We start from the raw sequence: 23,036 nt of genomic DNA, 5'->3' as shown, positions 1-23,036 counted from the left end.
TAGCTATATTTAGGTTAACAAGGTTATTGTGCATGCATTTTTTCATTCTATTCAAGTTCATTGAAAACAGAATCCATAAATAAAAGTTTTAAAAAATTGTTTAAACTAGTTAGAAAATCTTGTTGAATGAAAAGGTCTTTTGAGACTAATTATAGGCATTAAATAAGGGCTCCATGAACTTGATAGTTGCTGTCAGAGAGGCTGTTAAGACAATGAATGATTACATTGTATCGGTGATAAATGCTCTGATTTACAAGGGGGGTCAAACAAAGAGAAAATGGTACTGGTTTTATTTGTTTTTACAGTCTTTACATGGCTACAGTGAGGTCCGTATGCATGTACCCAGACAATCTCTGAAAAATTAGAGTATAATAAAACTGTTAGAGGTTTCAGAGTAAGGTCTTTGCTACACTTGCAAGTTAGAGCACGTTAAATCAGCCCCGGAAGCCCTAACTTCTGAGGTATCCACATTGGCAAGTCATGTAGAGCACCTGGACTCTGCAGCTGGAGCGCTTCTGGTAATCCACCTCCACGAGAAGCATAAAGCTTGCTCTGCCCTGGCTGAAATGCCCGGGTGTCAGTGTGGAGGAGGTGTTGCATTACTGCGCTGTGATTGGCCTCCAGAAACGTCCCATAATCCCTTGAAGTCAAGTGGCCACTCTTTTCATTGTTTTGAACTCGGCTGCAGACATGCGGATATCCCCTTTCTAAGCTCCTTTTCTGATAGCCAGCATGCTTATCTGCTCTGGGACAAAGCAAACCATTATCGTGGAATGCTCCTGCTGCAGGGGCAGGCGTGTGTGTGTGTGTGTGTGTGTGTGAAGCGGGGGCTGATATCGGGGTTTCCCCCTTCCCTCTGCCGTTGTCTGAACTTGCAAGACAGCATGCTGACACACTATCTGCCCCCCAAAACAGTCTTTTCCTCCACATATACCTGTCACACTCCATCCCCCGCCCCTCCTCCCCGATTTGAAAAGCACGCTTCAGGCACTTGCACATTGGGATAGCTACCACAATGCACTGCTCTCTGTGGCGTTGCACGAGCTGCTAATGTGACCACACCACTGCGTTTGCAGCTGACAGTGTGAACACATGGCAGCGCTTTCCCTGCTGTGGTCTCCGAGGGGTGGTTTAACTCCCAGCGCTCTATATCTGCAAGTGTAGCCCTAATACAGAATATCAACCTTTTTTTTTTCTCCCTCCTCCTTGTAACAACCTTCTATGTACTTGAAAACTGTTATCATGTACCCTCTTAGTCTTCTCTTCTCCAGACTAAACAAACCCAATTTTTTCAATCTTCCCTCACAGGTCATGTTTTCTAGACCTTAGATCATTTTTATAGTTCTTCTATGAACTTTCTCCAGTTTGTCCGCATCTTTCCTCAAATGTGGTGTCTAGAACTGGACACAATACTCCAGTTGAGGCCTAATTAGCGTGGAGTAGAGCAGAAGAATTGCTTCTCGTGTTTTGCTTACAACACTTCTGCTGATACATCCAGAATGAGGTTTGCTTTTTTTGCAGCAGTATTACATAGTTGACTTATATGTAACTTGTGATCCACTATGACCCCCAGATGCCTTTCCACAGTACTCCTTCATAGGTAGTCATTTCCAGTTTTGTATGTGTGCAACTGATTGGAGTACTTTGCATTTGTCCTTATTGAATTTCATCCTATTTACTTCAGATCAGTTCTCCAATTAGTTCAAATTATTTTGAATTTTAATCCTGTCCTTCAAAGCACTTGTAATCTGTCCCAGCTTGCTATTGTCTGTAAACTTTATAAGTGTACTCTCTATGCCATTTTCTGAATCATTGATGAAGATACTGAACAGAACCGGACCCAGAACTGATCCCTGCGGGACCCCACTGAATATGCCCTTCCAGCTTGACTGTGAACAACTGATAGCTATTCTATTGGAATGATTTTACACCCATTTATGCACCTACCTCATAGTAGCTCCATCTTGGTTGTATTTCCCTAGTTTGTTTATGAGAAGGTCATGTGAGACAGTATCAAAAGCCTTACTAAAGTCAAGATATACCAGATCTACCCCTTCCCCCCCCATCCACAAAGCTTGTTACCCTGTCAAAGAAAGTTATTAGGTTGGTTTGACATTTGTTCTTGACAAATTTATGCTGACTGTTTCTTATCACCTTATTGTCTTTTAGGTATTTGCAAATTGATTGCTTAATTTTTTGCTCCATGCTCCGTCCAGATCCTGTGTCTCCCCTACTTCGCTCCTTATCCCTTGTCCTTGCTTACAGATAGCCCCCAACCTGAAGCAAATACTCACCAGCAACCACACAACAAAAATACTAACCCAGGAACCTATCCTTGTAACAAAGCCCGTTGTCAACTCTGTCCACATATTTATTCAGGGGACACCATCATAGGGCCTAATCACATTAGTCACATTATCAGAGGCTCGTTCACCTGCACATCTACCAATGTGATATATGCCATCATGTGCCAGCAATGCCGCTCTGTCCTGTACATTGGCCAAACTGGACAGTGTCTTCGTAAAAGAATAAATGGACACAAATCAGACGTCAAGAATTATAACATTCAAAAACCAGTTGGAGAACACTTCAATCTCCCTGGTCACTCGATTACAGACCTAAAAGTTGCAATATTACAACAAAGAAACTTCAAAAACAGACTCCAACAAGAGACTACTGAATTGGAATTAATTTGCAAACTGGACCACGAAAGCTTATGCTCAAATAAATTTGTTAGTCGCTACAAGTGCTCCATGATAAAAATGGTGGTTGTTCTTTTCTTTATTAAAACATCAAGAGAACATATGTATGAAATTGTTGAGTCCTGCCTGGGAAGAGTCTCTGTTTCAGTTTGAACTCTGTAAATCAATATACAGTAGAACCTCAGAGTTACGAACACCTTGGGAATGGAGCTTATTTGTATTTGAACAAAAGGTTATGGTGGTTCTTTCAAAAGATTACAATTGAACATTGACTTAATACAGCTTTGAAATTTTACTAGGCAGAAGAAAAATGCTGTTTTTAAACATCGTAATTTATATGAAACAAGCACAGAAATAGTTTCCTTACCTTATCAAATCTTATTTTAAACTTTCCCTTTATTTTTGTAGTAGTTTACATCTAATACAGTACTGTACAGTATTTGGGTATTTTTGGTCTCTGCTTCCTGATTGTGTTCTTCCAGTTCCAATTGAGGTGTATGGTTGACTGGTCAGTTTGTAACTCTGGTATTTGTAACTCTGAGGTTCTACTGCATAATAAAAACAGAACAAAACATCTGGCAGTAACTATAAGAGATCCATGCAAAATCTGTTCCACTATGTGAATTGATAATTGTTTTCCTCTAACATTACGATAAAAATTCAAAAGGATGTAATATAAAATAGGTGATAGTTCTTGGACTGTTCATGTCAAAGAAGGATTTCAATAAGAAATTACTTGGGTCTGGATGATGATGATGATGATACGAGTCTGTTATTTGTGTTGCAGTGTGTGCTAGCATCAGAATTTATTTTGCAGCATTGTTTTTAAAAGTGGATTTGAAAACTAAACATTGAATTTTCATTTGCTATAGGGTCTTCATATCTACCCATTTGGCTTCTATGAGCATGTCTCTGGATAGCACTGCAGTTCCTTTTGGGGAATCATACTTGTGTGTCATGAATAGACAATAGCGAGTTGCAGTAAACAGTTTACTTCCTTGTCAGTTTTAAATATAAGAGTGATATGCGCATCCATAGATTCTGAATGACAGATCAGTTAAAGTTGAAAATAAGTTGTTCAGAACAGCCAAAACCTCTGCTACTGTTCTCAACTCGTAAGATAATTTTTATAACAGATTTGACCACTATCATGCAGAATAAACAGAGCAAGTGGTTCTTACCTTACTTGCTCTTTAAAATAGAATATGAAGTATTTTGTAACAGTTTTGATTACATAATTGCTTTTGATTAAATAGCAAAGTGAACCTGTCAAGTGATGGTTGATATGTAGAGATAGGATATTATTTTTTGTCATGTTTATGATATTGGCAACTTTTTCAAAATGTTTGTCTGATCGAAAGGTGCAAGTGTTCTGAGGAGCAGAAGGCTATGGTGTGATGTATTTCATTTTTAATGCCCCTGAATTCAATTTTTCTGAAAAACACTGAAAGATTTTGAAAACTGACCGTCAGAATTTAGAAAACTTCAGTTTGTGCCTTTTTTTGTTTTGTTTTTTTGTTTCTATGTTCTGTATAGGGAAAGGCTGGAAAAATATTTTCAAAGAGAAACTTTAAAAATAGCAAGAACAGTAAATTTGTTGTCATTTGTTTTTGCTTGAGGTCTCCTTAGGACCACAGAACTTTAGAAGCTGCTCATGGAAGAGTCAGGATTAGTGAATATTCAACAAAGATCTTTTCTGACAACTGTTTAGAAGGTGTTTGTGTGACATGTTAATCACATGAAACAAAAAATAATTGTAAGCAGCCTGATTAAAAGTTTCTTGCCCTCTCAGTTGCTTTTTTTTCATTATATTGGTACTTCTGCTATCATAATTCTACCAGTTGTCCTTAGCCTTCAACAAGTTTAAAACAAATTACCAAAACTTTGTTTACCAAAGTCTGGCAGTAGTTTGAAGACCTCTAACCAACTCTGAAACACACAGGTTGTTCATGAAAGGGAAATTTTCAGCATTGCTGTTGAACTATCTAAACATCAGTCTTAAATAAAATTCTATACATTTTATTTTTAATGGTTAAAAGATTCAGTAAGATTGGTGCTGGAGTTATTGATGATACAGTTCCTTCTGACATTTAATGAACAGATGCTGATGAAAGCCTACTGCTTTCAGACCCTGAAGTTACTGCAGGTGATTCTTGGAGACAAAGATTTTTAACTGATCTTTTTTTTCAAAAGTTTTATGCAATCTTCTTTTGGTTGTACATAATCCTGAGGATGGTATAAGTGTAGTTTTTAAAATGTTAGCTTTTTGAAGCATTAGACCTTCATGACAGGGTTTGGCCAGATGGCTATAGGAGAGTGATAAAAGGCAGATATTTTAGCCCCAGGTTAATTAGGTCCCTTTTCCCTGGGTAAGGTAACAGGGAAGGTTCCAGAACAATCAGGAACTTTCTGGAAACAAGGCAGACAAGCTGATTAGAAGCCAATCAAGAAGCTGCTAGAATCAATTAAGGCAGGCTAATCAGGGCACCTGGTTTTAAAAAGGAGCTTACTTCGGTTTGTGGTACATGTGAGGAGCTGGGAGCAAGAGCCACTAGGAGCTGAGAGTGAGAACGCGGACTGGTGGAGAACTGAGGAGTACAAGCATTATCAGACACCAGGAGGAAGGTCCTATGGTGAGGATAAAGAAGATATTAGGAGGAGGCCATGGGGAAGTAGCCCAGGGAGTTGTAGCTGTCGCACAGCTGTTCGAGGAGGCACTCTAGACAGTTGCATTCCACAGGAGCCTGGGCTGGAACTCGGAGTAGAGGGCGGGCCCGAGTTTCCCTCCCCAAACCTCCCAACTCCTGATCAGACACAAGAGGAGTTGTCCTGGACTGTGGGTTCACAAAAATGGCCAAGCTGAGGGCTGCTGTGAATCTCCAAGGCGAGCAAATCTGCCAGTAAGTGCAAAATCCACCAAGGTAGAGGAGGAACTTTGTCACACCTTGTTTCCGAAACCCTTCATTGTCTCTTTTTTTTTTTTTTTTTAAATAATGTCAACATACAATCAAATTAATAATGAATATCAAACTCTTGGAAGTTTTCTATTTGGAGGATATATAATAAATAAAAGTGACAAATAGGGAAATAATGTGTGTAGCAAATAATATTTCATTTTTTCTTAATGAAACATAATGTTAGAACTAGCTTTGTAACTGATTTGGTTAAAGACTGGCTCATATCTGCAAATTTTCACTTCTGAAGAATTGATGTCTAGTTACTCAGACTGATGAATTAGCTGAGCATTTCTAATTACTTTTATTTGTAGAAAACCTTTTGGGGAGCCATCAGCTCTTTGTTGCACTGAGGCCATCTTCATTTTTTTTCTTGGAGGGTTTAGATATTCCCTCAATTTTTACCCCCCACTCACCATCATCTGCTTTAGTTCTTCAATGGAAAGATAAACTGAAACCTTTGTGTATATTATTGGATACTTTATCTACAATTGTTCTGGGACAGAATTACCCTGCTTCTCTTATCAGTTCCTGTATGTAGCCTAAGCCAAAATTATTCATAAGATACGGCATTATACAAATACAGGCATCATCCACACACAGTACACAGCATATTTATAAAAACATTATCGCTGTCAGGACTTGTTTAAGGTTCCTGTTAAGTTTCAGTCTTTCTGTTTTTACCAGTTCATGCATGCAGCCATGTTTCCCACCAAACCCATTCTAGTCTATTAAGGAAACCTTATTGCATAAACAGAACACTATGTGAACTTTGTTATAGCTGATTTACAGACTAGGAAGCCGAAAGATTATAAATGAAAAGTAGTTTAACAGGCCAATGTTGTAAAATCTTCCCAGAGAAGACGAAACCAGAATTGGTCCTTTGCAATATTTTTACATTTTATAATCTTAAGTATTCAAAAATATTGCAGGAGGAATCATAATAGACAGTAGAACAACAAGAGTGAAGTAAGACACAATATAGAAATTAATAATATGCAGTTAGGCTAATGATAAAGCATGCTGCTCTACAGTGTAGCAATACAGATGGGTCTACTTGTATGCATCATATATATATATATATATATATATATATATATATATATATAATATATATATATATATATATATGAGACAGCAAACTGCCTGCATCAATATTTAGTGCTTCTGTAGAAGTAATGTATTGCTTAGGAAATAAATACGAAATAATAAAAATACATAGTTTAAAAAAAGATGTTTCTAGGATAGGCACACAGCTTATTCCTTCAGGTAACTTATTTCCATCTCAACTTCATTTCAGTATTATTCATTTTATCCACTTTAAAGTATTTTCAAGAGTTATTGGTCAAGGAACTGAAATAGCACAATATGTTTGCATATACAAATGTAATGTTTTTGGGTAAAATTTTCAAAAGTTCCTGAATCACTTTTTTCAAAAGTGACTTTGATACTTGAGCCCACTAAATGCCTAAATCACTTTTGAAAACGTTATCCTTAATCTTTATTCCTTGTTTTACTGTTCCTTTCCTGCAATTTGGAAATGCTTCCAGTTTTTTCTCAAATGTATTTGTTTTCATCTCTACAGTACGCTAATTCAGGGTAATGGGCTAAAGTGATTTGAGTCCTTCCGGGAGGCATAGGTGCAGGTGGTGCTGCTACACCCCCTGGCTTGAAATTGTTTCCATCATATAGAGGGTTTACAATTTGGTTCAATGGCTCTCAGCACCCCAACATGGAGGGACATATTCAACAAATAGTGATGGGAAACTGCAGCTCCACCACTAGACTCCTCAATTATGGAGTACCCCAAGATTCAGTTTTCTTTCTGGACCTTTTCAGCATTTACATACAACCACTAGACAAACTGTTCAGACAACATAAACTCAAGTGCCAGCAATATGCAGATGAGACACAGCTCTGCCTATTCACAACATATGACCAAACCACTACTACTAAGATGGCACAGTGCTTGGAGGAGATCAGTTCATGGATGCAGAACAGCAGCTGGCTGATGCTGAATCTAAGCAAGACAGAGGATGCTGCTGGTGAGTAGAAGAAAGCATTCTGAAGAGTGCAGTCACGAGGCAATCATCTTTTGTTGAAGCCACATATCCACAATTGGCTAATTCAGTCCATAGCTTAGAACTGCTCCTGGATTCTTCACTGATGCTAAGTGGTCACAAAGCAGCATCTGCCAGTAATGTTTTCTATCCTCTCTGGTTCGCTAGGAGATTTCATCCTGTCTTGGCAGATGATGACCTGGCTTCGGCCATGCATACCTCTGTCTCCTGTCGGTTGGATGATAGCAATGTGATATAACTGGGCACAAAACCGTTAGTATTTTGGAAGCTCAAGATAGTACAAAACACTTCAGTGCCTCTCCTCAGCAACACAGTCTACCATAAGCACATCATGCCTGTCCTTCACTCTCCACACTGGCTTTTCTTAGAATTCAAATAAAGTTCAAGGTCTTATCTTCAAGAGTCTCCATGGCCTTGGCCCTGGATATCTTAAAGATCCCCAAGGCTTCTGGGGTGAAGACTGTGCTTGATGACTTTGTTCCTTTGGCACAAAGGAATTGTACATTAAGAGTAAAAAAGAAAAGGAGTACTTGTGGCACCTTAGAGACTAACAAATTTATTTGAGCATAAGCTTTCGTGAGCTACAGCTCACTTCATCAGATGCATGAAAGCTTATGCTCAAATAAATTTGTTAGTCTCTAAGGTGCCACAAGTACTCCTTTTCTTTTTTGCGAATACAGAATAACACAGCTGCTACTCTGAAACCTACATTAAGAGTGTAGCTCATCTGTGAGAGAGATGGAATTGTATTCCAAGACTGAAATGAACTTCCCCAAGAACTAAAGACTATCACAAACCTCACCACTGTCCATTTTAAGTGCAACACACATTTCTTTGACCTTGCCTTCTCTAATATGAACCTATAATGTGTGTTTTGTGTGTATTTTATATAATAAATACATAAATTAAATACAATATAAAAGCAAAACAAAATACTATTGTGCACACACTTGTACCCCTGGAATGAGACAACAAATGTGTGACAGATTTCAGTCACATTGCTTTAAGCAGTACTGAAAAATGCTCATATATGCTGGTGATAAGTGCAGTAGAAGAATCTATAGCTAGGGATGGGCAATTGTAAGGTGGTAGAGGGCCAGAAAATCCACTAAAACCCTTTGGTGGGCTTTTGTGATAGAGAAAGAAGCGGCGCTTACGGTCTGGCAAAGCTCGCCCAGCTGCTGCTGTGAGAACATTTGCCAGAGCAGCAAGTCCTGCACCAACACCACCATTGCACATAGTCACATATACCTCCCTGCTCATGTTCAGCTTCTCAATCTCCTGGAAGGCAGTTGAGCCCATGTTCCCTGACACCACCCCTACCCTGGTCCTTGCAGCCAGGGACACACTACCCCTGTTTGGCAACCCCTGGGTGCTGTCTGCCAGCGCTGTCCTGGAGCGAGCCTTCTGCAACCAGGAACTGGTGTTTCCTTCCCTTACTCGAGCACGTGCCAGGGAGCAGCCTCTCCTCCTTTGGGCATTGGGAAGAGTGACCTCTCACCCCCTTTTGCCATCCTCTACTCCACATTGGCAGAGCCTCTTGCCCCTGACCTCACTCCAGATGCTGGCAGAGCTGCCTCCTTTTCTCCTATGGTTGGTAGTCCAAATAAAGATGTCTGGCAGGGCGTATGCAGTCCCCAGGCTGCCAGTTGCCCATCCCTGCCATATAGAATAGAATAGAAAAAGCAGGCTATCCTTATAAGGAGGACCTGACCAGGAGCCAGCATGCCTCTGTCTGTCTCCATCTGTGTGTAATTGTTCTCCCAACTAACATTGCTGCCAGCAGTTTATCAAACTCAGTGACGCTGGAAAAATAGGAAGAGATTCCCAGGATGGCATTCAAAGGATATAATGGTTTAGTTCTGTAATAGTGTCATTTCTGTGTTCGAATGGCAGTAGCCACTTCATAGCTAATCTTGAAGCAAGTGTCTCGCTATATAAACCTGTTGTTAGTGGGAACTGGTGGGTGATGAGTAGTTTTGAAAATCTGCCCATTCTTTAGTGATGCTGTTGTCTGATAAGATCTTTTTTCCTGTCTGGCTCTAATCACTGAAAACTTTCAATGTGAATAAAAGCCTTTCTGTTTCCCTCCATTTCCCTTTCACTCTTTCCCCATACCCACTTCTCCTATGGACTTAAGGTCGGTGGGAGGAGAGCTCTGGTAGGCTTCATAATAGCTATTGGAGAAAGGCTATGCTCTCCAGGACCTCTCATTGCAATGTAACTTTTGGTTTATATAAATGTACAATACTATATAATTAATACATTTCATATTAGCAGACGCTGGGTGCAGTGGTGCATGCCTGTAATCACAACTACTTGGGAGGCTGAGTCTGGTGAATCGCTCAGGGGTTCTGGGCTGCAATGCACTATGCTGATTGGGTGTCTGGTGCCTTTGACAGCCTGTTGAGCTGATGGACCAGCTAGAACAACACAAATGACATGTTGTGATTGGCACCCTCTCTATGAGGGCTGATGGACTGATCGATCAAGGTGATATTAGCAGACACATCATCCATATGTAGATACCCTACTGCTTCATCACATTCCACTATGAAAGAAAGAATTTATAGAATTCTTGAAATAGCTTGATGCTTGCTAGGACTGTATGCCTTTTAAAATAATCTCTACAAATTTAGTAAATATATGAAATCAACAGTATACAGCCAAGAGCATATATCATTACAGAACAAGAGTAAGGGGCAAAAGGTTAAGTTTGGGCAGGCATTGCAGGTTGGGTTGGGTGATGATGATTAAGGATGGTTTATATGGCAATGGAGAATTGGCTAGATCACTTGATTATTAATTTCCAGACATTTCAACCTTTTTTAAAAAAGTCATACTTTTGTAAAGAGCGTGCAATATAGTTTTTGTGTACTACCTGAACTTTGCTGAAATACTCTGAACCTTAATTTATTTGTAACAGTGCTTTTTGTTTGCAAAATGATGCCAGTCACTGTTCTATGTAAGAATGGCCAATAACTCTTTAGCAGGATGTATTAAACTCATTTGATGGAAATGGCTGGATTCCATTTTTAATTATGGTCAGTGCGTTGGAGTATAAATTGTGGATTACATATACTATCTTTAATCTACAACAGAATTTACTGATGTGAATGTGACGTTTGCACAAAGATCATAAGAATGGCCAGATGTACAGGGTCACCAATGGTCCATCTAGCCAAGTATTGTGTCTTCTGACAATGGTCAGTGCCAGAGGAAGAGGGAGTGAACATAACAGGCAACTCCAAGTGATCCATCCTTTTGTTATCCAGTCTCAGCTTTTGGCAAGTGAAGGTTTAGGGACACCCAGAGCATTGCTTTGTGTCCCTGGCCATCTTGGCTAATAGCTATTGATGGAACTGTTTTCCATGAACTTATCTAATTTTTTTTAACCCAGTTAGATTTTTCTCCTTCACAACGTCCCATGGTAATGAGTTCCACAGGTGACTATGCATTGAGTGAAGTACTTCCTTGTGTTTGTTTTAAGTCTGCTGCCTATTAATTTCATTTCTGACGTCTGGTTCTTGTGTTGTGTGAAGGGGATAAATAAGACTTCTTCTCTATACCAGTCATAATTGTATAGACCTCCATCGTTGTCTAGAATCATCTCTAGCTGGGGTTCAGGATATAGGAAGTCTGTGGGGATGGGAATTTCCAGCTGTTTGTTTGCCAATATGTAAATTTCTCTCTCTCACCCTTTTTCCTGCCAAACAATGGCCATCTAACCAGCTGATGATCCATTTGATTTCATTGTCTCTCTCTCTCTATATTGTGTGTGTGTGTGTGTCTGTGTGTGTGTGTGTGTGTGTGTGTGCGCGCGCGCACACACACTATATATATATCTATATCTTGTATATTGAGAGAGAGAGAGAGATCATGTAATCAAAAATTTATTAATAATGTATTTTCATCAAAAAGGATTTTTTTGCCATCTTTCCCATAAGAGAATTAGTACAACACTTGTAAAAAGTTATATTAAATTGGTTGGTATATAAAATGATAGACTACAGAGCATGGGGGAAATCAAACATATGTTCTGCTTAATGTGTTTATATGTCTGTGACAGTCTGTATCTTTATGTCCACCCCTGTTTATGTATAATATTTTATTTATATATAAATAGAAATATTTATTTTCATAGAGGGGAACAATGGCAAATAATTTCTTAGTATTTCTTAGTCAGCCCATTTAACTAAGAGAGCCTTATTTTTCAGCTTTCAATACTTACAAAATAATGTGGAAATGTATTTTTTTCCCCACATAAAATAGCTCATTATTTTTCAAAAGCATGTTCTAACAAAGGAGGGACTAAAAGCTCTGGAGTGACTGGAATTCAAACAAAAAAAACTTTGTTTAAAGGCTGAATATTTGTATGCACAGAAGAATCTCTAAACACAAGCCTAATAAGTTATTACGCTGGGAGTCTTCACAGTTGCATGCCACCGTTGCCACAGAATGGTGTTTTTATGTTGTCTGCTTACTGCCTCACAGTCTTTCGGGTCTAAAATAAAATTAGTTTGAATAAATTACTTGGAAAAAATGAACTTTTCCACTAGGATTTATCTCCACTTAGATCTTTTACTACAGTTAGCATTGTAGTGGTGTTTTGTTGCAACTAACTTATACTTGCCAAAAAATGCATAGTATCAATCTCTGTTGAATTAATTAAAATATTCAGGTAAATAAACTTATCTGTTTGAATTATATTTAACAATGTTTTCTGTCAGGTAATTGTTTCAATTGTTTTTTCAGAATGATTAACATTTATATTGTATTTAAAATACTTGTTTTATACTTTTTTCTTTATGACAGCTATTGCTTAGATAGGTGACAGTTTAAGGAGTTCTTGCTTTTGAAACTGGGAAAATAATGCTAAATAGAGTATGAGAACAAAGGAATTATTGAAGAACTAAATATTAATATCAGCTTAGATGCAAATGATTGTGACTTGATCACGTGTTATGTGCTAGCAGAATAAAATCCAACCCAATAATACATACAGTTTGTGCTTAAAAAGAGCCGGCTTCAACAAAGCTGAAAACAATTGAGTCAAATCAGCTGGGTGGAAGAACAGAAAAATGTGAATGATATAGAATTGTTTTAAGAATACTTTACTATATATGCCCAAAAATACAGTCCCACAATTTAGGGGGAAGAATCTCACTGGTTAAAAAACAGTCAGCTTTGAGGAGAAGTGAAGGAAACTTTAAAAAATAAAATAAAAACTAACTGAAGGAAGGAAGAAGTTGATAGTAATAAATAGAAGTCAGAAGCTGGGAATTGTAGAAAATAAATAAGGGAAGCAAAAGGACACAAAGAAAAATCTATGGCAAGCAGAGTTAAGGACATAAGAAATGTATAAAGTATGTTTAGAACAAAAGGAATCCTAACAATGGTACTGGGCCATTACTAGTTTCAAACTTTTTTTTAGTGTGAACTACATCTTAATAGAAATCGTAGTAGAAGTAGACTACCTCCTCTCCTATTCATGTTTGGATGAACCACCTATCCTTCCACTTGTGATCATGTAATATCCTTGTGGCAACTACAGCAATTGCTTACATGGAAAAGTAATTTTAGGAAAGTATTTAATATATTTTTAGTTGTCTTATAATGCAATTTTGCAGCCAGGATCAAGGAGAGCCAGCACCATGTGACCTGCCAGTTACCTGTGGACCATGAGCAGTCCATGGACAACAGTTAGGAAACCTCTGTTTATTAGTGAGTTTAAAACAAGGCAGTCAGTTTTGCAGTCACAGTTTCCCTGCAGTTCATTATAATCACTTGGCTGTAGCCGTTTTCTTTAATACATCCATCTAGAATGGCTACAATGCATATCTAAAAAGGGCCTGTAATCACTTTTATATGAATGTGATCACAATATCTGATTAAAACACTAATCTTCCTATTCCTAGTTCTATATCTGAAAGAAAGTGATTTGGTGTTTGAGTCAGGCACCAAGGTTACAGGGTAGATTGACTATTGTCTCCTTTGGTAGGTGTGCCCCAACTTCAAGCCTGATGGATCTATCTTGATGTTCCAGTCTTGGAGCTTGAGGGAACTAGTGAGCTTCTTGTGGGATAAGTGGATTCTTCTATCTGAACACTTGGTAGAATTTTATAGTAATCTTTGTCTTCCACTATGAATATAATGGCTCCTAAATAGTCGGTCTGCTGGATTTGTTTCCATAGGTCACTAAAGTGCCCAAATGATCTTTAACAGATTAAATGCTGAGGGGAGTCTTATTAGGTTAAGTCTGAACTGTGTCTTTTTTTTGTTTGTTTGTTTGTTTGTTTAAGATTACATGCCATATCTGAGAGGCACCAAAACTTCACCACTACTATATTTTCTGTGCAGTTTTCCATAACCCAACTCTTTTGAGTGATTGACAACTTGGTAAATCCTTAAGTGTTTTCACTGTGAAGAAATTTCATTTTACTTTGCAGTCAAAACAGCCAAGATTCATTCTGACTGGTCTACTGTCATGGAAACACAACAGCGTCTCAGATGCAAACATGAAATTGTCTCTGATTAAATTTAAGTCAGTATGGCTTATTAAGTTTCTGGGGTTTCTGGCTTTGTGCTAAATCAGTGAGTTGGACTGTGGTACTTAGTTGTTGGTGAAGGCCATTGGGTTAGTCCATTGTTGGTTGAAATTTTCAGTGTTTCCCCATCAAGAGTGAGGATGGGAAAGGATACCAGTAGCTCTTAAAGAGGCTAGTAGTATCACGAGTCCTGTTCAACATATATTGAGGCCACAAAATGGGCGGAGGAGGAGACGCATGGACTGCGGTGTTGGAGTATTCAGTACTCTGATGACATTCATCTCTACACTCAGCCATGTTGGACTTGGCTTCTGTTGTATTAGATTATTGTAATGCCCTTTACATGGGGCTACTTCTTGAAGCCCCCATTTGGAAAGTGAAGCTAGCACAGAATGCCATTTAGTCAGTGCTCCAGGCCCTGCATCAGCTTCCAAAAAGTTTCTAGAATTCAGTAGTGGAGTTAACCTATAAACCTGTAAATGGTTTGGAATCTGATTACCTGAGATGTTACTTCTGTGTACCACACTGTTGAAGCTGCAGTTGAGCTGGAGGTGCTCAAACTGGAGCTTTTTTGTTTTGAGAAGGAGGGAGATGCTGGCCAGACACACACTGAGAGAGATTCTCTATTTTGGAACTTGCTCCTCTAACTTGGTCTGCTGTTGTCAGAATTTGTTTTCTTGGCATGCTGCAAATCCCATCTTTATCCTCCAGTAATGGTGAGTGAGTGGGCTGAGGACTGGAGGGTCTGTTTTTTAATTTTCTTATTAGCTGGTGAATATTCGTGTATGTTGAAGTGTATGGGAAGAGCAGTCCTTTATACTGTATTGTGAAATTTAATTTATGCAATGAGTGCTCACAGCACTAGGTGGGCGTGTGCAGCGGCTTTCATATGTATAAAGAAATAAAAGTTTCAGTGCTCTGTATAGCTCTTGGTAACAATTTAAAGCATTTCCTCACACAGCTCTGTGCCAGTGCGACTCAGTACAGACCTGAAACAGCCCCTCCAAATCGTGAACTCTTGAGCACAGAATGCTAGTTATGCTAAACTGTAATAGTTTCTTGTATTCAAAATATTGAAAGAAAACATTTACATAAACTGCATATGAAGCTGTGCGTTTCCCCTGCAAGACTTTAGGGCAGAATCTTTGGAAGAGACTGCTTCTGTATCATCTTAAACTGTCTGGGAAAAGGGTTCTTTGGGGATGTTTATTACTTGCTTTGTCCTTCTGACAGCAGAGATCCTCTGGGTGTGGCTTGCAGCTGTTTACTAGGGCTAGTGACTTTTAGGAAAGGCTACTGGAAGATGACTTGTCGCTTGAGAACCAGGAATCTTGAATTATGAAAAATATTGAGGTTTTATGAAGGCATGTCTAAGTTCAATAGAGTTGAAAATTTTCCAAATATGAAAGCTCATTTTGAATCTCTTTAAAACTTTCATTTTAAACATTAATTTGACATGGATGGTTGAAATCGCAAAAGGTTTTATACTGATAAGGTTTTTCCATATAACTTGCTGTGAAAGTAACTGGAATATAGACTGAAGGAACAGTTGCTAAAAGAAGATTTGTACATGTCCCTCTAAGTTGAGGAATCTGCCATTTGTACCATAGAATACAATATTTAGTGCTCTAGGGTAGTCTATCAGAACTAATACATTAACGGTAGAGGATTTAAGCCCTTACAATTGAGCTGCAATCACAAAACTAATTTCTCGAGATACTAAGCACCTCCCTCCCTCACCCCGCAGGTTTAAGTACTTCAGGGTGGGTACTGTCTCTGACTGCTTTTGTTACAGTGCTTGCCATAACGGGGCCCCAATACTGACTGGGACTTTGTGTGTTACTGCAATGCAAATAATAAATAATGGACCAGAACCGTAGCTGTTGTATATAGCATAGTTCTCTTAATGTCAATGGAGCTATGCCAGTTTACACTGGCTGGGGATCTGGTCCAGAGTTTTTAAAGCCATCTGGTAAGATAACCATTTTTTTCTGGTTTCTGTTTGAGTCACAAAGTTTCATACTTATAGGCCTCAGACCTCTGTTGTGTTGAAATATCTATTCAACAGTCAGTCCTCTTTATAGGTAAAAATTGCTTATTTATGACTTTAACCTATATAAGCTAAATGTTAAGTATTGAAATATCTCTGTCTGTAGTTATTTGAGATTAAAAAGGCACTTTTCTAAAGTAATGATCATTATATGATTACCTATAAAACTTCCCATTTTAATGCATTTTTATAGCTTCATTCTCTTGAGTACATTTGATTAAACTAATAAGGCAGTTGCAATTAAAATATTATAAATTTAGAGGAGATGGTTCAAAGTATAATGTCATCTTTAATGTTTTCGTTGCAGGTATATGATGATGATTGATGGCAAGAATGAAGTTTATATGATTGACAGAGATAACTCAGTGTTTCATGTATCTAACCTGGAGTTTCCATTTCGTAAAGATCTTCGCACACATTTAACAAATACTCTGTTGGATGGGGTAAGGTGCATAATGTTTATTACAATGCTATTCTTTTGTGTTCAGCAAGTAAGCCAGATTTGCAGTCCTGGGGGATAGTGAATGTTAGAATCACAAGAGTAATGTATTCAATATCTAGTAGAGAGTGATGATCACATTTTCCATACATCATTCTTACCAGTCCATCCATAGGGTAGCAATGCTGATTGCTCAGCAGGGGCTGAAATCAAGGTGTTGAATGGCAGCCTCTGAAAAAGAGGAGGAGGAAAGCAAAAAAGGAATAAAACATGACATGAATCTTTACACTTGTTTTCTTCGATGTTGGAAACATTGCAAGTGAATTGAATTATCTTCTACATCTTTTTCAGGTCTCACTTGCTAACCTTTAAATGAACTCATGTTGAAAGGAGCCCTTTGTTTCTTCTTCCACCTTCATTTTTCAGCTGATTTTAATTATTGTCTTGTGGTTTATGTGCTGTTTTCACCCTCTATGTTAAAGTTTATCTATTTATCTTTGACTAAAATATTGCCAAACTATCAGGCCAATTTAAGTTCATGTAAATTTTCAGCACTTGTTGAAGTTTTTAAACTGACAGATTATCTGGAAATTAAGTTTATAAAGTACCTGTAATTGTTTTGTAATTCAGTCCAGCCTTTTAAACTGAATATTACTTGCCAGAGTTGTTAAGAGGGGAGAGGCGAGGAGAGAGCAACTTCTCTTCATTTCTCTTTTTGGGGAGAAAATGGCGGCATTGGCTAGCAGGTGTTGGGAGGGTTGGAATCTGCCCAAGGGGAAGGGAATGATAGTGACATCATTGACTGTCACCTGGATGATGACTACGTAAGAGAAGCCTCCCTCATGGGTCTGCTCTTACAGCTATCAAGGTGACCAAAGGTAGGGGGTCCTGTCTTTTGCCCCCTGGATTTTTCTTGAAAAGAAGACCCTGCTACTGCTGCCGCTGCCATTCCCATTTCCTCTGCCTCCTGGTGCTTGTGATCCCTCCTGTTGTGGTCTGTATGTACCATCCCTTGGGCTTGCCACATTTAGGAATCATTCTCTTCCTTTTCCTTAATGAAAAGGAGTACTTGTGGCACCTTAGAGACTAACAAATTTATTAGAGCATAAGCTTTCGTGAGCTACAGCTCACTTCATCGGATGCATTTGGTGGAAAAAACAGAGGAGAGATTTATATACACACACACAGAGAACATGAAACAATGGGTTTATCATACACACTGTAAGGAGAGTGATCACTTAAGATAAGCCATCACCAACAGCAGGGGGGGGAAGGAGGAAAACCTTTCATGGTGACAAGCAGGTAGGCTAATTCCAGCAGTTAACAAGAATATCAGAGGAACAGTGGGGGGTGGGGTGGGAGGGAGAAATACCATGGGGAAATAGTTTTACTTTGTGTAATGACTCATCCATTCCCAGTCTCTATTCAAGCCTAAGTTAATTGTATGCAGTTTGCAAATTAATTCCAATTCAGCAGTCTCTCGTTGGAGTCTGTTTTTGAAGCTTTTTTGTTGAAGTATAGCCACTCTTAGGTCTGTGATCGAGTGACCAGAGAGATTGAAGTGTTCTCCAACTGGTTTTTGAATGTTATAATTCTTGACGTCTGATTTGTGTCCATTCATTCTTTTCCGTAGAGACTGTCCAGTTTGGCCAATGTACATGGCAGAGGGGCATTGCTGGCACATGATGGCATATATCACATTGGTAGATGCGCAGGTGAACGAGCCTCTGATAGTGTGGCTGATGTGATTAGGCCCTATGATGGTATCCCCTGAATAGATATGTGGACAGAGTTGGCAACGGGCTTTGTTGCAAGGATAGGTTCCTGGGTTAGTGGTTCTGTTGTGTGGTGTGTGGTTGCTGGTGAGTATTTGCTTCAGATTGGGGGGCTGTCTGTAAGCAAGGACTGGTCTGTCTCCCAAGATCTGAGAGAGCGATGGCTCGTCCTTCAGGATAGGTTGTAGATCCTTGATGATGCGTTGGAGGGGTTTTAGTTGGGGGCTGAAGGTGATGGCTAGTGGCGTTCTGTTGTTTTCTTTGTTGGGCCTGTCCTGTAGTAGGTGACTTCTGGGTACTCTTCTGGCTCTGTCAATCTGTTTCTTCACTTCAGCAGGTGGGTACTGTAGTTGTAGGAATGCATGATAGAGATCTTGTAGGTGTTTGTCTCTGTCTGAGGGGTTGGAGCAAATGCGGTTATATCGTAGCGCTTGGCTGTAGACAATGGATCGAGTGGTATGATCTGGATGAAAGCTAGAGGCATGTAGGTAGGAATAGCGGTCAGTAGGTTTCCGATATAGGGTGGTGTTTATGTGACCATCGCTTATTAGCACCGTAGTGTCCAGGAAGTGGATCTCTTGTGTGGACTGGTCCAGGCTGAGGTTGATGGTGGGATGGAAATTGTTGAAATCATGGTGGAATTCCTCAAGAGCTTCTTTTCCATGGGTCCAGATGATGAAGATGTCATCAATGTAGCGCAAGTAGAGTAGGGGCATTAGGGAACGAGAGCTGAGGAAGCGTTGTTCTAAGTCAGCCATAAAAATGTTGGCATACTGTGGGGCCATGCGGGTACCCATCGCAGTGCCGCTGATTTGAAGGTATACATTGTCACCAAATGTGAAATAGTTATGGGTCAGGACAAAGTCACAAAGTTCTGCCACCAGGTTAGCCGTGACAGTATCGGGGATACTGTTCCTGACGGCTTGTAGTCCATCTTTGTGTGGAATGTTGGTGTAGAGGGCTTCTACATCCATAGTGGCTAGGATGGTGTTTTTAGGAAGATCACCAATGGACTGTAGTTTCCTCAGGAAATCGGTGGTGTCTCGAAGATAGCTGGGAGTGCTGGTAACGAAGGGCCTGAGGAGGGAGTCTACATAGCCAGACAATCCTGCTGTCAGGGTGCCAATGCCTGAGATGATGGGGCGTCCAGGATTTCCAGGTTTATGGATCTTGGGTAGCAGATAGAATACCCCAGGTCCTGGCTCCAGGCGTGTGTCTGTGCGGATTTGTTCTTGTGCTTTTTCAGGGAGTTTCTTGAGCAAATGCTGTAGTTTCTTTTGGTAACTCTCAGTGGGATCAGAGGGTAATGGCTTGTAGAAAGTGGTGTTGGAGAGCTGCCTAGTAGCCTCTTGTTCATACTCTGACCTATTCATGATGACGACAGCACCTCCTTTGTCAGCCTTTTTGATTATGATGTCAGAGTTGTTTCTGAGGCTGAGGATGGCACTGTGTTCTGCATGGCTGAGGTTATGGGGTAAGCGATGCTGCTTTTCCACAATTTCAGCTCGTGCACGTCGGCGGAAGCAGTCTATGTAGAAATCCAGGCTGCTGTTTCGACCTTCAGGAGGAGTCCACCTAGAATCCTTCTTTTTGTAGTGTTGGCAGGAAGGTCTCTGTGGGTTAATATGTTGGTCAGAGGTGTGTTGGAAATATTCCTTGAGTCTGAGACGTCGAAAATAGGATTCTAGGTCACCACAGAACTGTATCATGTTCGTGGGGGTGGAGGGGCAAAAGGAGAGGCGCCGAGATAGGACAGATTCTTCCGCTGGGCTAAGAGTATAGTTGGATAGATTAACAATATTGCTGGGTGGGTTACGGGAACCATTATTGTGGCCCCTTGTGGCATATAGTAGTTTAGATAGCTTAGTGTCCTTTTTCTTTTGTAGAGAATCAAAGTGTGTTTTGTAAATGGCTTGTCTAGTTTTTGTAAAGTCCAGCCACGAGGAAGTTTGTGTGGAAGGTTGGTTCTTTATGAGAGTATCCAGTTTTGAGAGCTCATTCTTAATCTTTCCCTGTTTGCTGTAGAGGATGTTGATCAGGTGGTTCCGCAGTTTCCTTGAGAGTGTGTGGCACAAGCTGTCAGCATAGTCTGTGTGGTATGTAGATTGTAATGGATTTTTTACCTTCAGTCCTTTCGGTATGATGTCCATCTGTTTGCATTTGGAGAGGAAGATGATGTCTGTCTGTATCTGTGCGAGTTTTTTCATGAAGTTGACAGTCTCTACGGAAAAGAATGAATGGACACAAATCAGACGTCAAGAATTATAACATTCAAAAACCAGTTGGAGAACACTTCAATCTCTCTGGTCACTCGATCACAGACCTAAGAGTGGCTATCCTTCAACAAAAAAGCTTCAAAAACAGACTCCAACGAGAGACTGCTGAATTGGAATTAATTTGCAAACTGCATACAATTAACTTAGGCTTGAATAGAGACTGGGAATGGATGAGTCATTACACAAAGTAAAACTATTTCCCCATGGTATTTCTCCCTCCCACCCCACCCCCCACTGTTCCTCTGATATTCTTGTTAACTGCTGGAATTAGCCTACCTGCTTGTCACCATGAAAGGTTTTCCTCCTTCCCCCCCCTGCTGTTGGTGATGGCTTATCTTAAGTGATCACTCTCCTTACAGTGTGTATGATAAACCCATTGTTTCATGTTCTCTGTGTGTGTGTATATAAATCTCTCCTCTGTTTTTTCCACCAAATGCATCCGATGAAGTGAGCTGTAGCTCACGAAAGCTTATGCTCTAATAAATTTGTTAGTCTCTAAGGTGCCACAAGTACTCCTTTTCTTTTTGCGAATACAGACTAACACGGCTGCTACTCTGAAACCTTTTCCTTAATGAGTTACTACACCTAAAGAAGGTCACAAACCAAGCTGTCATCTTGAGAGGTGGTTGTTTAAAGGAGCTTTGCACCCTTTGAGCAGCAGTGGGAGGCAGAGCAGCAGGCATCTAACTACAGACACAAAGCTCCTGCACCCCCTTGCAGCAGCAGAAAGCAGGGAGTGCCAGGAAAACAGAAGTACACAGCTGAGGAGCTCTAGGACCAGAGGCTGTTGCAGGAGGGTTGTGTACCTTTGTAAAGGTGGGAATTGCTGCAGCCAAGGAATCTATAAATCGCTGGAGGTAATTGGGACCCCTGGTACGCCATACAACTGCTCTTTTTGTCCTTCCACTCCTTTCCCCGGAATCTTAAGAGAAGTAAGTTTCTCTCAAGGCTGACAAACTGCAACCAGTCTTTGTCCACTGCCACTCATCCATAACTCACATAGTGCTTATGGTTGCCATTTTGTTGAAGTTTCTGCAGCTGTTCTGTAGCCACTCAGTAAGGCTGTGTTTTGTCAGCATAGTTCAGACAGTTTTTCTGGTAACATGCTGAGGATCTTTCTAAAAGAAATGGCTGAGTAGGGAACCAGAAGTGGTATTTTGCTCAGCATTCCTTACTTTCTCCCATTGAATGGGCTAGCCCTCCTACCTTTCTGTCCTTATCCACAGAGGTAGTAACCCCAAACTCGGAATGCCACAGTTACCACATGCTGTCCTCAGGGGATCTCACAGTCGGGTTTGCACCAAAAGTGGGTCTCCTGTCACTCACCCAAGTGTCAGATTTTGTCTTGAAAACTTCCTTGGCATGCCACCAAAAGAAATCTCTGAATTACACTGACAATGGGCAGCCTGAGTCAGTGGCTCCAGTGCAGCTGCAGAGACTCCTGAAAAATGGTGACCACAATGACTATGTGGGCAGTGGGTGAATGGCAGTAGACAAAGATTGGCTGCAGCTTAATGGTACAGTGACTTTCCCAGCCAGCAGGCATGTTTTCAGACAGCTATACCAATGAGAATGCTATCAAAATGAAGATGTAGAGGGGTGAATTTGTGGATGGCTTCACTCTCCTATATATAGAACTGTTCTTATTGTTACCCATGGATGTTGTGCAACATTAAACCCTAACACTTCCATAAAAACTGGACTGACCAGAGCTACAGAGAATTGGCTGTCTGCTTTCAGGACCTATGAATACCTTATATGTGAAAGGTAGACTAAGCAATGTCTAGTCTTATTAAAATGTAAGTGTCATATACAATTTAATGTGTAGTTATGGGGATGCATAGACTCTCTGATGATGTTTGTATTAGTGTATAGTCTCCTAGGTGTTAGTCATAGGCCAGGAACTCTACTGTGGGAGGCATTGTATGGACACAGAACAAAAAGCCAATACCTGCCCCAAAGAGTAAAAAACAAGAGATGACAAATGGATAAAGACAGATGAGCAAGTACAAGGAGACAATGAGACAGTATTGGTCAGCATGTTAGGCAGTGGTCTCAGCACACCAGCAGCATAACTGTTGTCAAGTTTTTTGATGGTATCTTAGAAAAGGAGAACTTTAAGGAGAGTTTGAAGGTGGAATATGATTAGTTTTGTGAATGTTTACAGTGGGCGCCCCCCAAGTGTGAGAGGTAGCATGGCACACTGTTGCC

The 23,036-nt window shown here is 40.0% G+C and overlaps 1 protein-coding gene across 4 annotated transcripts in view; it reads left to right on the top strand.

The window, feature by feature from the left end:
• Positions 1–23,036, top strand: part of RNGTT (RNA guanylyltransferase and 5'-phosphatase) — a 443,949-nt gene that overhangs the window by 105,773 nt on the left and 315,140 nt on the right. For all 4 annotated transcript variants that reach the window (XM_038396507.2, XM_043510641.1, XM_038396508.2 and 1 more), the window contains exon 9: positions 16,643–16,778. In XM_038396507.2, the coding sequence (XP_038252435.1) occupies positions 16,643–16,778 (136 nt within the window). The remainder of the gene's footprint in view (positions 1–16,642; positions 16,779–23,036) is intronic.

Source organism: Dermochelys coriacea, chromosome 3, assembly GCF_009764565.3.
Source record: "Dermochelys coriacea isolate rDerCor1 chromosome 3, rDerCor1.pri.v4, whole genome shotgun sequence".
Lineage (NCBI taxonomy): Eukaryota > Metazoa > Chordata > Testudines > Dermochelyidae > Dermochelys > Dermochelys coriacea.
This window is presented reverse-complemented; position numbering and strand designations above follow the sequence as displayed.